Raw genomic sequence first — 13,476 nt, 5'->3', positions numbered from 1 at the left:
GCTGAATTGTCTCCTTTTAGGGTCATGGTGGGAAACAGGTGTTGTAAATGTGCGCACACTTGATGCAGCAGAGAATTGAGTGTGAGAACAGGCCTCCTTATTAGTGTTGACCCTTCCAACCCCAATTCAGACCCCCCTACAAGGACGCTGAAGCTTTATACTGTCAGTATTGGCATTAAGCATTAAAGTATCAATACACAATCACGAACAGAGATATTGTTCATGTACCTCCGTGTCTTCTTTTTTTGTGTTTTTGTTCTACTTTTATCCAGTTTTGAATTTTCTGTATCGTATGACCACGAGCTGCTCTCTACACTGTATAAACATTTCATACCGTTTTTTCGGAGGGACCAGTAGAAATGCTCAAAATGACTTGAAATAAAACCTTTTAACACTATGTTTTTGCCTTATTCTGTACCATGTTTTCTTTCTCAGCAATATTAAAAATAAGGGGGGCATTACATAGTGTCTCATAATACCTAGTGTCTCATAGAAGATCATTCGAATTCTGAGATAATCTTCCTTTGTCATTAATCTTTCTACACTAAAATGCACCAGTTTAACTGGAAGGTAAACAAAGCTTGATGCTACCACCACCATGCTTCACATTAGTAATTCCGTCAGTGTCTTTTGCTATTTGGTGTCCAGTCATTCTGCCACAGCCAATTACTGTCATGAAATCTCTGATATGCATGTATGCCAGTTTTTGAGCCACAACAGTATGTAGACCAATCAGCCACAAGATTACAACCACTGACAGGTGACGTGAAAAAACATTGATTGTCTTGTAAAGTTTGCACCTGTCGCAGGCTGGGATATTTTAGGCAACAAGTCAGCAGTCTGTTCTTGGTGTTGATGTTTTAAAAGCAGGAAAATGCACAAGCCTATGGATTTAAATGATGAGTGAGGAAATATTTAAATTATATTATTAATTCATTCATTTTCTCACGTTTAGTGTAGCATTGGGTCCAGAGCCTACCCAGAATCACACCAAACCATCACAGAGCATCAAACACTCAGTCATTCACAATGATGTACCCTCTTTAATAGCCAGCCTACCTACCAAGATGTGGTTTTAGACTGCAGGCATGGAAAAGTGAAACCCTATTTTATGGACACCATCTTCCTGCATTTAGTTTGAAAAGTTAAGTTTGTTTTTTTCTATGACAGCTCGACAGCCCAAAAGCAGATAAGTAAATCACTCAGTGCTATATAAAGATCACTATGAAAATAACATTTTTAGACTGATGAGAATCACAGAGTCAGGTATCAGGTAACAGATCAGTTTGATAAAGCTAGAGCATGTATCTGCTCCAGAGGCCTGGCTTGCTGAGAGATAGATTACTATATTTAGCCTCTTTGCACCCTCTCCAGAGATAGAAGCTGGGTGGAATTGTCCAGGGTTTCTGTCTCTGAATGGAGATTATAGACTAGCCAATCACAAACTGAGATGTTACGTAACATTTATAGAATAAGCACTTAAATGGAACAGTTTTTAGAAGAAGGTCATAGGATGAAGAGGTTTCATTTAGGCCAAGGGTATGATTTAATTTCTGAACATTCTGAAAGAACAACAGACAGACAGATAGATAAATACTACATAGATAGATATTTGTACATATTGCAACACCTTTCAAAAACATTGGGACGGGGAACAAAAGACTGGTAAAGTTGTATAATTCTACAAAATAATAATAATAATAATAATAATAATAATAAAATAGGATAATTGGCAAAAGGTCAATGACATGATTGACATGATTGAGAGTTTAAAATGAACCTGGGGAGGGGAGGGGATCACTACTCTGTGAAAGACTGCACTGCCAAATAGTGAAACAATTGAATAAAGTTTCTTAATTTAAAAATATTAAAAAACCTGGGAATTTAATTATCTACAGTACATAATATCATTAAATATTTGAGAGAATGCAAAGCAATCTCTGTTGCATTTCTGAAAACACTGACTGTGAACAGAGTCCGTCGCTGCATTCACAAACACAAATTAAAACTAACAAATGCAAAGAAAAAAACATAAATAAACAGGATCCTGAAACACAGCTGCCTTCTCTGGACCAGAGCTCATTTAAGATTGACAGAAGTGAAGTGGAAAAGTCTTGTGGTCTCACAAATCAAAATGTTAAATTCTTATTGGAAATCACAGGGCATGGGTGACTAGCACATCTGTGAAGGCACTGTTAATGCTGAATTGAGAAAGTTTGGAGCAACATGTTGCCAAACAGAAAGTCTCTTGCTAATTTCAGTAAGACAAAGCCAATCCACATTCTGCGTGAATTAAAACAGCATGGCTCTGTAGTAGATGCGTCTGGGGGCTAAATTAGTCCACACCTGTCACCCAGTGAAAACAAATGCTGCATTTCGAAGCAAAAAACACTGTAACAGAGACCCCAAGCTGTTGACCAACTTAAATCTTATTGCAGGCAAGAACTGGAAAACATTTCACATTCAAAACTAAAAGGACTGGTCTCCTCAGTTCCCAAGAACTGTTAAAAGATCAAATGAAAAACAGTGGTAAACACTGCCACTATCTCAACTTGTTGCTGGCATTACATTCAAAATGGGCAAATATTATCTTTCAGAGTTTCAACATTTAATTGATGTCTTTGTAATATTTTCAGTTAAATATAAGATTTAAATTATTTGCACACCATTGCATTTTTTTAAATCTACATTTTTTCAGGATCCTAACATTTTTAGAAATATAGTTGTAAATCAGCATTCCTCTAAGATACTTTTATTCACTTTAAAATTCTCTACATTTACTCCTCTCTATAAAAATATTTATTTTAATTACACTTTATTCTATCTTTAATTTAAAATTATTAAAATATTTAAATATTTCTACAATTATTATAAATTTCAATTTTTAGTTTTCCACCATTTTTATTTTTTAAAGTATGACTTTAATTGTGGTTACACTGTTTACCCTTTCATATTTTATACATTGTCCCTCCGCGGACCGCTGTTGTTCCACTGAGGGCAAAGCTGGAGCTCCACTAGTGATTTGCACAGCGTTTTCTGGGCATTTTAGCACTTTTCCATTCACAGTTCAGTTTACTTTTCTTTCCCCTTCATTAGGTTCTTTTGTGATTCGTTATAAATAAGATTAGTAAATAAGTAAATTAGTAAATTTTTCAGCATTTAATCATTTTATATCAGTCTTATACTCATTATTATATCTCTCATAGTTGTTGGTAATATTTGTATTAGTTTTTTTGTTTTTGTTTTTCAGAATAAAAGTCTTTAAAATCTGTTTGAGGAGATTATAAATGAGTTATATCCTGTACAGGACAGTAGTCTGAGGGGTCCGATGGTGGACCAGCAGTGGTCTACAGTCAGTGGTGTGCCAGCTTTTTATGCCAGTGGACCGATATATGCTCACTGTCTGGGAACTAGCTTGGAAATGCTGTTTAACAGCTCATTAACTGGTAGATGCGTATTAAGCTTGGTCATTTTTATTGGCAATGAGCGCCACATAGTGTCCGTTTTGTTTTATTACATGTTTTTCCACTGTAAAGTCTCCTTCTGGTCAAAGATTAAACCCCTATCAGCTCACTCAGTAGGTGTCAGTCTATGAATATGCAAAGTCCTTGCTTCTGTCGTCTCTCACCCCTCAGCTGCTGGTCTGCAGCTTTAGAGCACCTCCGGATTTGTTCCTTACATTTACGACATCAGGCACCCTGGTTGCACACCAAATGGTGAGACATGGACAGTGGATTTAGCAAACAACATAATCACACCAACTATTAAACTAGAGACTTGGACACAGTACAAAACAACAAAGTTTTTTGTAGAGCAGCATGCTGGGGTTGTGGGTTCAATGCATGTCTCTGATCTCTAAGGGGTTAAGTGTGTTAACCCTATGTCTACATGGGTTTCTTCCTGACACTTCATACTAGTGCACTGTGTGTGTTATGATATTACAACTTCTAAAACCATGTTATAACCAACTGTAAATCTAGATAAGCTGAGGCTCAACCAGGGCTCATGAGACCCTATGCCTTGTGCACTATTTGAGTTTGGAAACCATCAGAGTCATCTGATTCATGTTAGCCTCGTCCACATTGGAGCCTTGCGCCCTTTATGAGCCCTTACTGCAGCCTTTAACCAAGGCTACCATCATTCGTTTTATTCATACCGTGTTTAATTAATTTTGCAGAGCCTGCTCTGTCCCATAAACACACATTTCAACTGACAACAAAGTGTGGATTTTGAGAATGGCTACTATTCCAAAATGCACACATTTTGGGCTCTACTTAAAGATGCTCACTTATACACACGAAGCAATGTGAGCTGAAGTTGTCCCATTTCTGTTTTTAAGTTTCTTACACCTCCGTCGTATACAGCGTCAGTGGGGTGTGCACTTCGAAGAGGACTTTAGGTCGAAAAATGGAACAGAGCCGAACTTGCATCAGTCTTAGCAACAGTTTCAGACACTGAATAAAAACTGAATTTCTCTGTGGGAGGAGGGGACAAAGTGTAATAGAGTAACTATTAAGCGTGTGGAAGTTTAGAATTTTAGATATTCATAGATATTTTACAAGAATAGTACAATTATAGAGAGTGTGTCGTTATGGTGAATACGCTGCAACGTCATCAGTGCGCTGCGCGGACATGGCGGCTCTCTGAGCGCCAGCGTGAGAGGGCTGTGCTGTGGCCCAGGGTCGCTTTATCAGAACTTGAACTTAGGACGGTTTAAAGCCGCCATGGCCCCGTTTGTGGAATACTTCAGTTTTTATTCAGTTTAAGCCAAAGTTACTGTGCGAATGTAGTGCTACACAGCGGAGGACTGGACTGAAGACGACGGTCTATGGCAGTTTGTTGTGAAAGACGTGTGAGGCAGTGATGTAGAGAAAGACAGTATTATACATGATAAGATATAAAATGGTATGAGTCTGCAGCAGGATGACCGCTGCTCCGGACCCTTCCCTAGGAAGCGAAGACCACTTCATTCAGCAGGAAAACGAGCTGGAGGCTCTCGCCTCCATATTCGGAGAAGATTTTGAGGTAATCAGGACTAAACACCCCTGGAAGGTGAGTCCAAGAGGCTTAGAAGTTTGCCAGAAAAGCAGGATAATGTTAGATTTGTGTGGACTTTTAAGCCCTCTAAGTTATACAAAGTACACTTTATGACTACAGTTTCTATTACTGATTGACTTGGAGTCCTATGAGGTTAATCCCTGTGGAAAAATATGTCATGAATTATATGCCAATACTCTGATGCAGCTGCACATAAGCTTAGAGATACCACGTTCAGTGCCAAGCGTTGGTGAGAGAGGTTTTAAAGCCTCCATGGGAGGGTTGGGACATGGGCTGTTTGTGGGACCCTAAATGGCTGCCCATTTTGGCCATATGTTTAACCCCTCCTTGTCCCATCACTAAACTTGGAAGTCATCCAGACATGGGGCCAACATTTAACTTGTGGATAATATTTGCTAGTACCCAGCTGGCATGCACATAACGACCACACACTGGTGTGTTGGCTGAACACAGTAAATCATTATCTGTATTAATAATGGCAGCTTCATTTAATAGCGTTGGGATAAGTTGGAGTGTGTGTGTGATGTGATCCAAAAGATTCAACCCTCTTCAGTACCCGAACTTACATTTTTGTCCTGGCTGGTGCTATCAGATTTCCTCAGATGTATGTACATCTATTGTGTTAAGCTGTTACTGTAGCAGAGGGGGCATACTACAGATTAATAACCTGAACTTTGTGTTTTGTTACTCTTCACTTTCAGGTTAAGCGTCCTCCTGAGGTGTACCTGTATTTAAGACCTAAAGGGCTGAGTCATGGCCAAGAGTGTTACGTGACCGTGGATTTGCAGGTGAAATGTCCACCCACATATCCTGATGTGTAAGTTTTTTACATCTTCACTTCATTTAGTAGACTCTAAGTTAAGTGTCTGCATTGTTTTGAAAAATGAGCTGTATTTATTTACGTTTTGGTCTTTGCATTAATGTGTTCCGTCATGTAGGCCTAGTGTGTTGTGACAAATTAAAAGAAAACAAAAAATAAAATATACAAAAAGTAAGAAAGAAAAGTAAGTCCCGAGCCACCAGAAAATCCTCCAGACATTTTGACATTGACTCTAAAACTCTCTGTAAATGAACTGGAGTGATGGAACATTTAGGTAGGATCTAGTGGGGTTAAAGTTAAAATGGTAGTATTTCTTTGTTTTATTTATATAAAACAAAAAAAACATGTAGAGTGGTATTCATGACAAGCTGGTTCTTCTTACTTTGTAATAACATTTCAGAGTAGTTTTTATTATGTTTTAATTATTCATTCATCCATTCGTTTGTTTGTTCATTGTCTGTAAGCGCTTATCCAGTTTATGGTCGCAGTGGGTCTGGAGTCTACCCGGAATCACTGGGTGCAAGGCAGGAACACACCACGGAGGGGGTGCCAGTCCTTTGCAGGGCGACACACACACACTCACATCTAGGGCACTAGGCGACACATTTGAATCCCCAGTCCTCCAACCAACGTTTGTTTTTGGACCGTTGGAGGAAACCCACACGGACACAGGGGAGAACACACCAAACTCCTCACAGACAGTCACCCGGAGCGGGACTTGAACCTACAACCCACAACCTCCAGGTCCCTGGAGCTATGTGACTGCGATGCTACCTGCTGCACCACTTTGTCGCCCATGTTTTAATTAGAATCTCTTAATTTGCGTAGTAAAAGTTTCAGTGAGGAAATTAACATCAAACACAATGAAGTGCAGACACATGCTTAAATTAAGACTATTGCAACAAACAGGTACTAGAAAAGAACATGTGCCTCTTGTAGCAGCTGGTTGTGTGTTTGTGTTTGGAACTCAACACTAGTGACTGTTTTAATCGCCTAATAAAACTGCCAATAGATAATTAGGCTCTGTAAAACAAGTGAATCATGGGAGGAAGTTGTGGCCATATTTGGTAAAATGATTAACATGTTAAAATGTCCAATCACGTGTTAAGGCATTAACATAAACATGTCCCTGCTGTCCAAAGAAAGACATTCATCTCTAAGATAGTAACTTTACAGGAGAAGGACAAAACCCCCTTAACTTTAAATGGAGGTCAATATAAAATGATTTGATTTAATGTCATTTGGAGTATTTCTGTTTGTCCATTTGTTATGAAATTTTAACAAAATGTGAACAACATCCATCCATCCATTATCTGTAAGCGCTTATCCAGTTCAGGGTCGCGGTGGGTCCAGAGCCTACCTGGAATCATTGAGTGCAAGGCAGGAATACACCCTGGAGGGGGCGCCAGTCCTTCACAGGGCAACACACACACTCACATTTACACCTACTGACACGTTTGAGTCGCCAAAACACCTACCAATGTGTGTTTTTGGACTGTGGGAGAAAACCGGAGCACCCGGAGGAAACCCACGCGGACACGAGGAGAACACACCAACTCCTCACAGACAGTCACCCGGAGCAGGGAATCGAACCCACAACCTCCAGGTCCCTGGAGCCGTGTGACTGCGACACCACCTGCTGCGCCACCGTGCCGCCCTGAGAACAACATCTGTGTTAAAATAATGTATAAAACATAAAATCCACAAAAATGAAGATGCGTGTTTTTCTTTGGACAGCAGCGATATGATGTTATTTTCAGCTATTATACATTTCTATGATCACAGGATTTTTTGTGCTTCCTGACATGTCTCAGGGCCTTTTATGGGAAGAAATAAGCTCTAAACTTTTATGAAAGGGCAAAAAGAAGCAAGAATGATGTCTTTTAAATGGTATGGTGGCAAGAATTTGACATAAACCAAGAAGATCTACTTTTGTTTCAGCCTAAACTTTTAGGGCTCTGTGCTGTTCCTCTCTAATGTTTGTTTTTCCACTTGTGAACCAGGCCTCCAGATCTTGAGCTGAAAAATGCGAAAGGTCTCTCTAATGACAAGCTTCAGAAACTCCAGACTGAGCTCTCCAAACTGGCCACAGACAGATGTGGTGAGGTGAGTTGCAGACTTTCAACACCAGGAGTGCTGCTCTGGAATATGGCAGTTTTATGTGGTCTCAGTAATGGCTTGGATTTTACATCCTCTTTCATTTTTCATACAAAAACTCCAAAATTTCTTTCATCTTCAGCTGTGTTCATTATTTAGTCACAGTGTTTTTCAACTCAGTTCTTGGAGCCTACCATGTGATCAGTTTGGTGAATATACAATAGATTTAGTCTTGAGCCAGTTTTTTTTTTAATTTATTTAATTTATGTATTTATCTTTTGCTGGTGGAATTAATTAGGGGCTTTTTTAATCATTAAAAAGGGGGTATTTTGTATTTATTTATTAGAGTTTTTATTTATTAGTTTTTGGTTCTGCTAAAAGTTGACACAGTTTATCTTCTTCCCGCAGCTTCTATATAGCTTCTAAGTCTGAAGCATGTGCAGAACCAAAGTGTCTGTGTCTGTGTGTGTGTGTGTGTGTGTGTGTGTGAACTTGAGCAGTTGTTAAATAGTAGAAGTTGTGATTTGGAATTAATTTGGTCATTAAATTGTTAGTAGCCTTGTAAGAAGAATGGCCATTTATTGATGCTGTGGTGTCTGTGGAGGTTTGGCCTAATTAATAGTTTGGGAATGCCCGACATGCACCGTAACACAGGCAACATTTCAACTGTGTTATGAGTGTGGTATCTGCCTACCTCATCTGTAGTGTCCCACCCAGCAAACCTGTAAAACCTGTAAAAAAGTATAGTGTGCAATTAATTTCTTACCTTCTCTCTCTCCCTCCCTCCTGTGTCAAGGTGATGATCTTTGAGCTAGCAGACTTTGTGCAGGGTTTTTTGACCGAGCACAACGTTCCTCCTTCTCGCTCTTTTCACGAAGAGATGCTGAAGAACCAGCAGCGACAGCAGGAGAGACTGGCCTTAGAGGAACAGCAGAGGATGGACCAGCGTCGCAGAGAGGAGGAGCAGATGGTACAAGATCAATCCAACACTTTGACCAAGCCCAATGAGACATTAAAATGCATTGTGTGCTACTGTGAGGGCACAGTGTCACAATAGACATTCCTGTGTTCAATATTTTGTCCCAGAAATAATTGTGTAATTTAAATTAAATTAACTCTAATTGTCATTTTAAGACCATTTTCTGCCACTGCATAATGGGGATATAAACATGCAGTTAAAGTCTTTTTAAAGAGCTTCTAGCCAAAATATAGTTGTAATAAATATTCAGACATTGTCATAGGAATATAAGTAATGTTGAAATATCCTAAATAAATAAATCATACATTTAAAAAAAAAGTAGTGAATGGAATGCATATAACAAAGAATAAGCACAAAGATGTGCAAAGTTACCTCAAGTATTTTCCGGTCCTCTTTCACACAGCAACATCATCTTTAATACGTAACGTAACTGTTGTGTGTTAATGCGTTATCTGATCAGTGTAATGTCATCTGAACAGCAAAATGAAATACTTGCTGAAATCCAGAGACGAGAAGAGGAGAGGCGAGAAGAAAGGAGGAAGAAAGAAATGGCCAAGCTAGTAAGATGTCCTCTTGTTATGGCTTTACCATCTTATGTTGTTTTTAAAGATTTTAGATCACTGGAAGGTCTTGGAATGTGTTTAAAATGCTGTAATTACCGCAGGAGCGCTTTGAGAGTGTGGTGCAGCCTACGGTGGGAAGCCCAACTCTGAGCAGCTCCCCTGGACCAACTGTCGAGTGTGCTGAGCTAAAAAAATGTTCAGCGAACAGGCGCCGGACCACCTCCAACAGCAGACACAGGTGCTCACACAAATTCTTGTAACATTTCACGACTGTTGTGTTTATGTTGGGAACTGTTTCATTTCAGAAATTAAAATACCAGTGTTATATTCAGCCATTAATACACATATAGGTTAATGTGTGCACTGACTGTTTAGTGATCCTGATATGGTCCCTCTGTATATTCTTATTGTTTTCTGTTGGTCAGGAGAGACACTTTCAGTGAAGACAGCCCCTGTCTTCACGAAGTCCTTCACTTCAGTAATAGTGCCATGGGAGATATTATTATCCACAGAGGAAAATGTATAGGTATGGTTTCACATTCGTGTCCACAATAAAGGAATTAAAGAAACACTACGTAATATTTCTAATTTTAAATTAGAGCTTCAGGATCATCGCGATGCTCCATTGACTTGTAATAGGGGGGGAAAGAGTCAGTTTTGCCAATATGGGCTCGGCACTGCAGAAACTGCATTATGTAACATTTGGAGGACGGTAGGACACCAACCCACCTCCCCAAATCCCCGAAAACCCATTTCTTACCTAGTGTTCCTTTAACCTCTCGTATAATGATCATACTCATCATTTTCTAAATGCAAGCAAGAGTCACTGTGGAGTTTTTTCAAAGTGGTGCATGTATGTGTGTGTCTGAGGTGAGAGTGAGCGGCTTGGCCGGAGTGTGTATCACGCCCTCAATGGCACCACTGGAGAGTTTGCCGTTGTATATGAGTGGATCCTTCGCTGGAGCAAAAAGATTGGCAAATTCTTCACCAGCCAGGAGAAGGAGAAGATTGAGAAATGCAAAAAGCAGGTAAGGTGTGACCAGTATTGGAAATAGTTGCATAATAGCCTCACATTATTTTGGCATCAGGTTACAATTGAATTTTAATATTTTTAGTATGATCCACATGAATAAGAATTTCAAAAGATGATGATACATGAGCTTTTTAGGATTTCACTAGGTGAAACAGTAGCGTGTTCATAAAATTGAATTCTGTGTCTTCACTGAACGTTCTTTGAGCTTGTGAAAATAATTTAATAACAGTGGAGACCAACAGTGTACATCAACTGAAACTGTGATTATAGAGAATTAATTTGTAGTAGTTAATTAATCAGTGGTTTGAAATCACCTCTAATGTGTATAGTCACTGTATTAGATTTGATATCTGTAGAATTAAGAATTGTGTTTGAAAGCCTTTAGCTTTCAACCTTTAGTTTTTTTTTATACCATAATACTGCTGTATGCAACAAAGAAGTGCAGAATGAAATTCAGGGCTGCATAATTTAGCACAAACACTTACCATTCCTGTCCTGTTGCTAGTGACAGTAGGCTAGTACATGCGTCCTACCTCTCTAATAACCCCAAGAGCTGTGTTCTATCTCTCTCACATATATATATGCACACTCTGGTGGACACCAAGGTATTCCACCAGACTGCAGATGCTTCAGTGGTTTCTGCACTTAGTTTGTTTTATTCCTTCACATATTGTCATATTGTGCAGCCAAGCAAACTCTATAATGCCAAAAGGCTTCATTATATACATTCATTCATTTAATACTGAAACACTCACTCAAACACATGTGGACACGGGGAGAACACACCAAACTCCTCAAAGACAGTCACCCGTAGCAGGACTTGAACCCACGTCCTCCAGGTTCCTGGAACTGTTTGACTGCGACACTACCTGCTGCACCACCGTGCCGACCCCTCATTATATACATGTTGAAGCTAAAATGTTTTCATATTCTACATACTCTTGACATAAGAATAAGAGCCAAACCTATATAACATCCCAGTCATGCCATAAAAAAAAAAAAAAACCAACAATTAAAAAAGAAAATACAATGATGTATGGTGAGACTAGCAGGAAAAAAAATATATACACTGATGCACATTTTTGGTCATACTGCCCAGCCCTAGTGTTTGTAAAGGTGTGGCCTCTGCGATACTGATTAGGAAAAAACAGTTATAGAATAATGTGTATATCATCGTTGTAATCTGAATAATATTTATGAAAGAAAATTCCACTCAAGTAATTCGGACCATTTCAGGGAGTCCATTCATTATTCAATTATTTTAAATAGCAACGGACACTTTAAAACTAAGAATATATGTAATATTATCAAAACAACATCAGAAGCTTGATTCAGCTGATTTTTTCCTTTGCCTGTTCCATCCAGATTCACGGAGCCGAGAGTGAGCTGAACTCTCTGTTGAAGCTGGACCACCCAAACCTGGTACGCTATCAAGCGCTGAGCTGTGCTGAGCGTGAAGACTGCCTTGTGGTCAGTCTCCTGGCTGAGTATGTACCAGGCTGCAGCCTGACCCATAACCTCTCCACCAGCACTCCAGTGCCTGTAGACCAGCTCCGCCATCACGCCGCTCAGCTGCTCGCTGCCCTCGATTACCTCCACTCCAACTCAGTGGTCCACAAGCAGCTATGCACCTCCTCCGTGCTGGTGGACGCACAAGGCAGCGTTAAGGTGACGGACTACAGCCTGGCTAAACGGCTAGCGGACATTTGCAAGGAGGATATTTTTGAACAAGCTCACGTGCGCTTCAGCGAGGACACAATACCCACACGTACGGGCAAGAAGGGGGATATCTGGAGTCTCGGCCTGCTTCTGTTGGCACTTGGTCAGGGACGGGAGGTTAAGGAATATCCAGTCACTGTCCCTTCCAGCCTTCCCTCTGACCTTCAGGACTTCCTCAAAAAGTAGGTTCTAAATTTGTATTTATTACGTAATGCTAATTATTGCAGATGTTAGGAAGGAAGGGCTGTCCCAAGCAAAATTAATCAATAAATAGTTTATTTGATCACCATTAAACTGTATACAGTTATTATTGTCCATTTCATTTAAATTTTTATTTGTAGAATTACTATACTAGTGTTGCATGTAGCGTGACTGCCACACAGCTCCAGGGTGTTGGGGTTGTGGATTTAATCCCCATCTCAGGTCACCTATAAGGAATTGGCTGTATGTTTCCTCTTAGAGTCCAAAAACGCACATTTGTAGGTGGAATGACTGCAAATTTATCAGTAGGTGTGAATGAATATTTGGATGTGTGATACAGTAGATTGGTGTTCCTGCCTTGCATCCAATTATTCATAGGCCCTAGAATGTAGTTGCTTTAGCTTTTAAGGTAGAATTGTAAATTCCCTGACATTGTAAAAGTTCTAGCGATGATTTATGCTTGTTATGCAGTAAAACGACATAGTGCACTGAAACTATATTAAAGCTAATACAATTATCATAGTTGTTAAAGACGAAAATACTGACCTTTTGTGGCATTCTTTGAATGGCTTATGTCGCCATCTTGACAAAGATTCAAAAAGCATTTATAGCCCTTGTTTGAAATATGCCCCTGAAAAATGGTTCAAGTGGTACATAGCCCACCCCGTCTGAGTCTTGGTTTGGTGGTTGCCAGGAGAACGGTACTTGTCTGACTGAATTGTCCCAAGTTTAAAGTTTGGTGGAGGTTATGTATGGTGTGTGTTTGTAGTTTAGGAGTAGGGCTCAGCCCTTTAGATCCAGTGAAAGGGTCTCTTAATGCTTCAGCATACCAAGAGATCTTGGACAATTTCATGCTTCTGACTTTGTGAGAACAGTTTGGAGACGGCCCTTTCTTGCTCCAACATGACTGTGCACCAGTGCACAAAGCAAGGTCCATATAGACATAAATAAGCGAAATTGGCCTATAATGCACTTTTGGGGTTAATCTGAGTGAGACTGTGAGCCA

General features: G+C 39.7%; 1 protein-coding gene across 4 annotated transcripts in view; it reads left to right on the top strand.

The window, feature by feature from the left end:
• Positions 1-3,644: 3,644 nt before the first annotated feature.
• The window catches only part of eif2ak4 (eukaryotic translation initiation factor 2 alpha kinase 4), a 42,596-nt gene continuing 32,764 nt past the window's right edge, over positions 3,645-13,476 (top strand). For 2 of the 4 annotated variants that reach the window (XM_066673421.1, XM_066673419.1), the window contains exons 1-9: positions 4,641-5,052; positions 5,760-5,875; positions 7,882-7,984; positions 8,772-8,945; positions 9,434-9,514; positions 9,619-9,755; positions 9,943-10,043; positions 10,388-10,545; positions 11,916-12,451. In XM_066673421.1, the coding sequence (XP_066529518.1) occupies positions 4,924-5,052; positions 5,760-5,875; positions 7,882-7,984; positions 8,772-8,945; positions 9,434-9,514; positions 9,619-9,755; positions 9,943-10,043; positions 10,388-10,545; positions 11,916-12,451 (1,535 nt within the window). In that variant the 5' untranslated portion in view covers positions 4,641-4,923. Of the gene's footprint in view, positions 3,717-4,640; positions 5,053-5,759; positions 5,876-7,881; positions 7,985-8,771; positions 8,946-9,433; positions 9,515-9,618; positions 9,756-9,942; positions 10,044-10,387; positions 10,546-11,915; positions 12,452-13,476 lie in introns of those variants that run through there. The other 2 variants (XM_066673423.1, XM_066673420.1) reach the window with 2 other exon arrangements.

The sequence above is a fragment of the Hoplias malabaricus genome, chromosome 1 (genome assembly GCF_029633855.1).
Source record: "Hoplias malabaricus isolate fHopMal1 chromosome 1, fHopMal1.hap1, whole genome shotgun sequence".
Lineage (NCBI taxonomy): Eukaryota > Metazoa > Chordata > Actinopteri > Characiformes > Erythrinidae > Hoplias > Hoplias malabaricus.
This window is presented reverse-complemented; position numbering and strand designations above follow the sequence as displayed.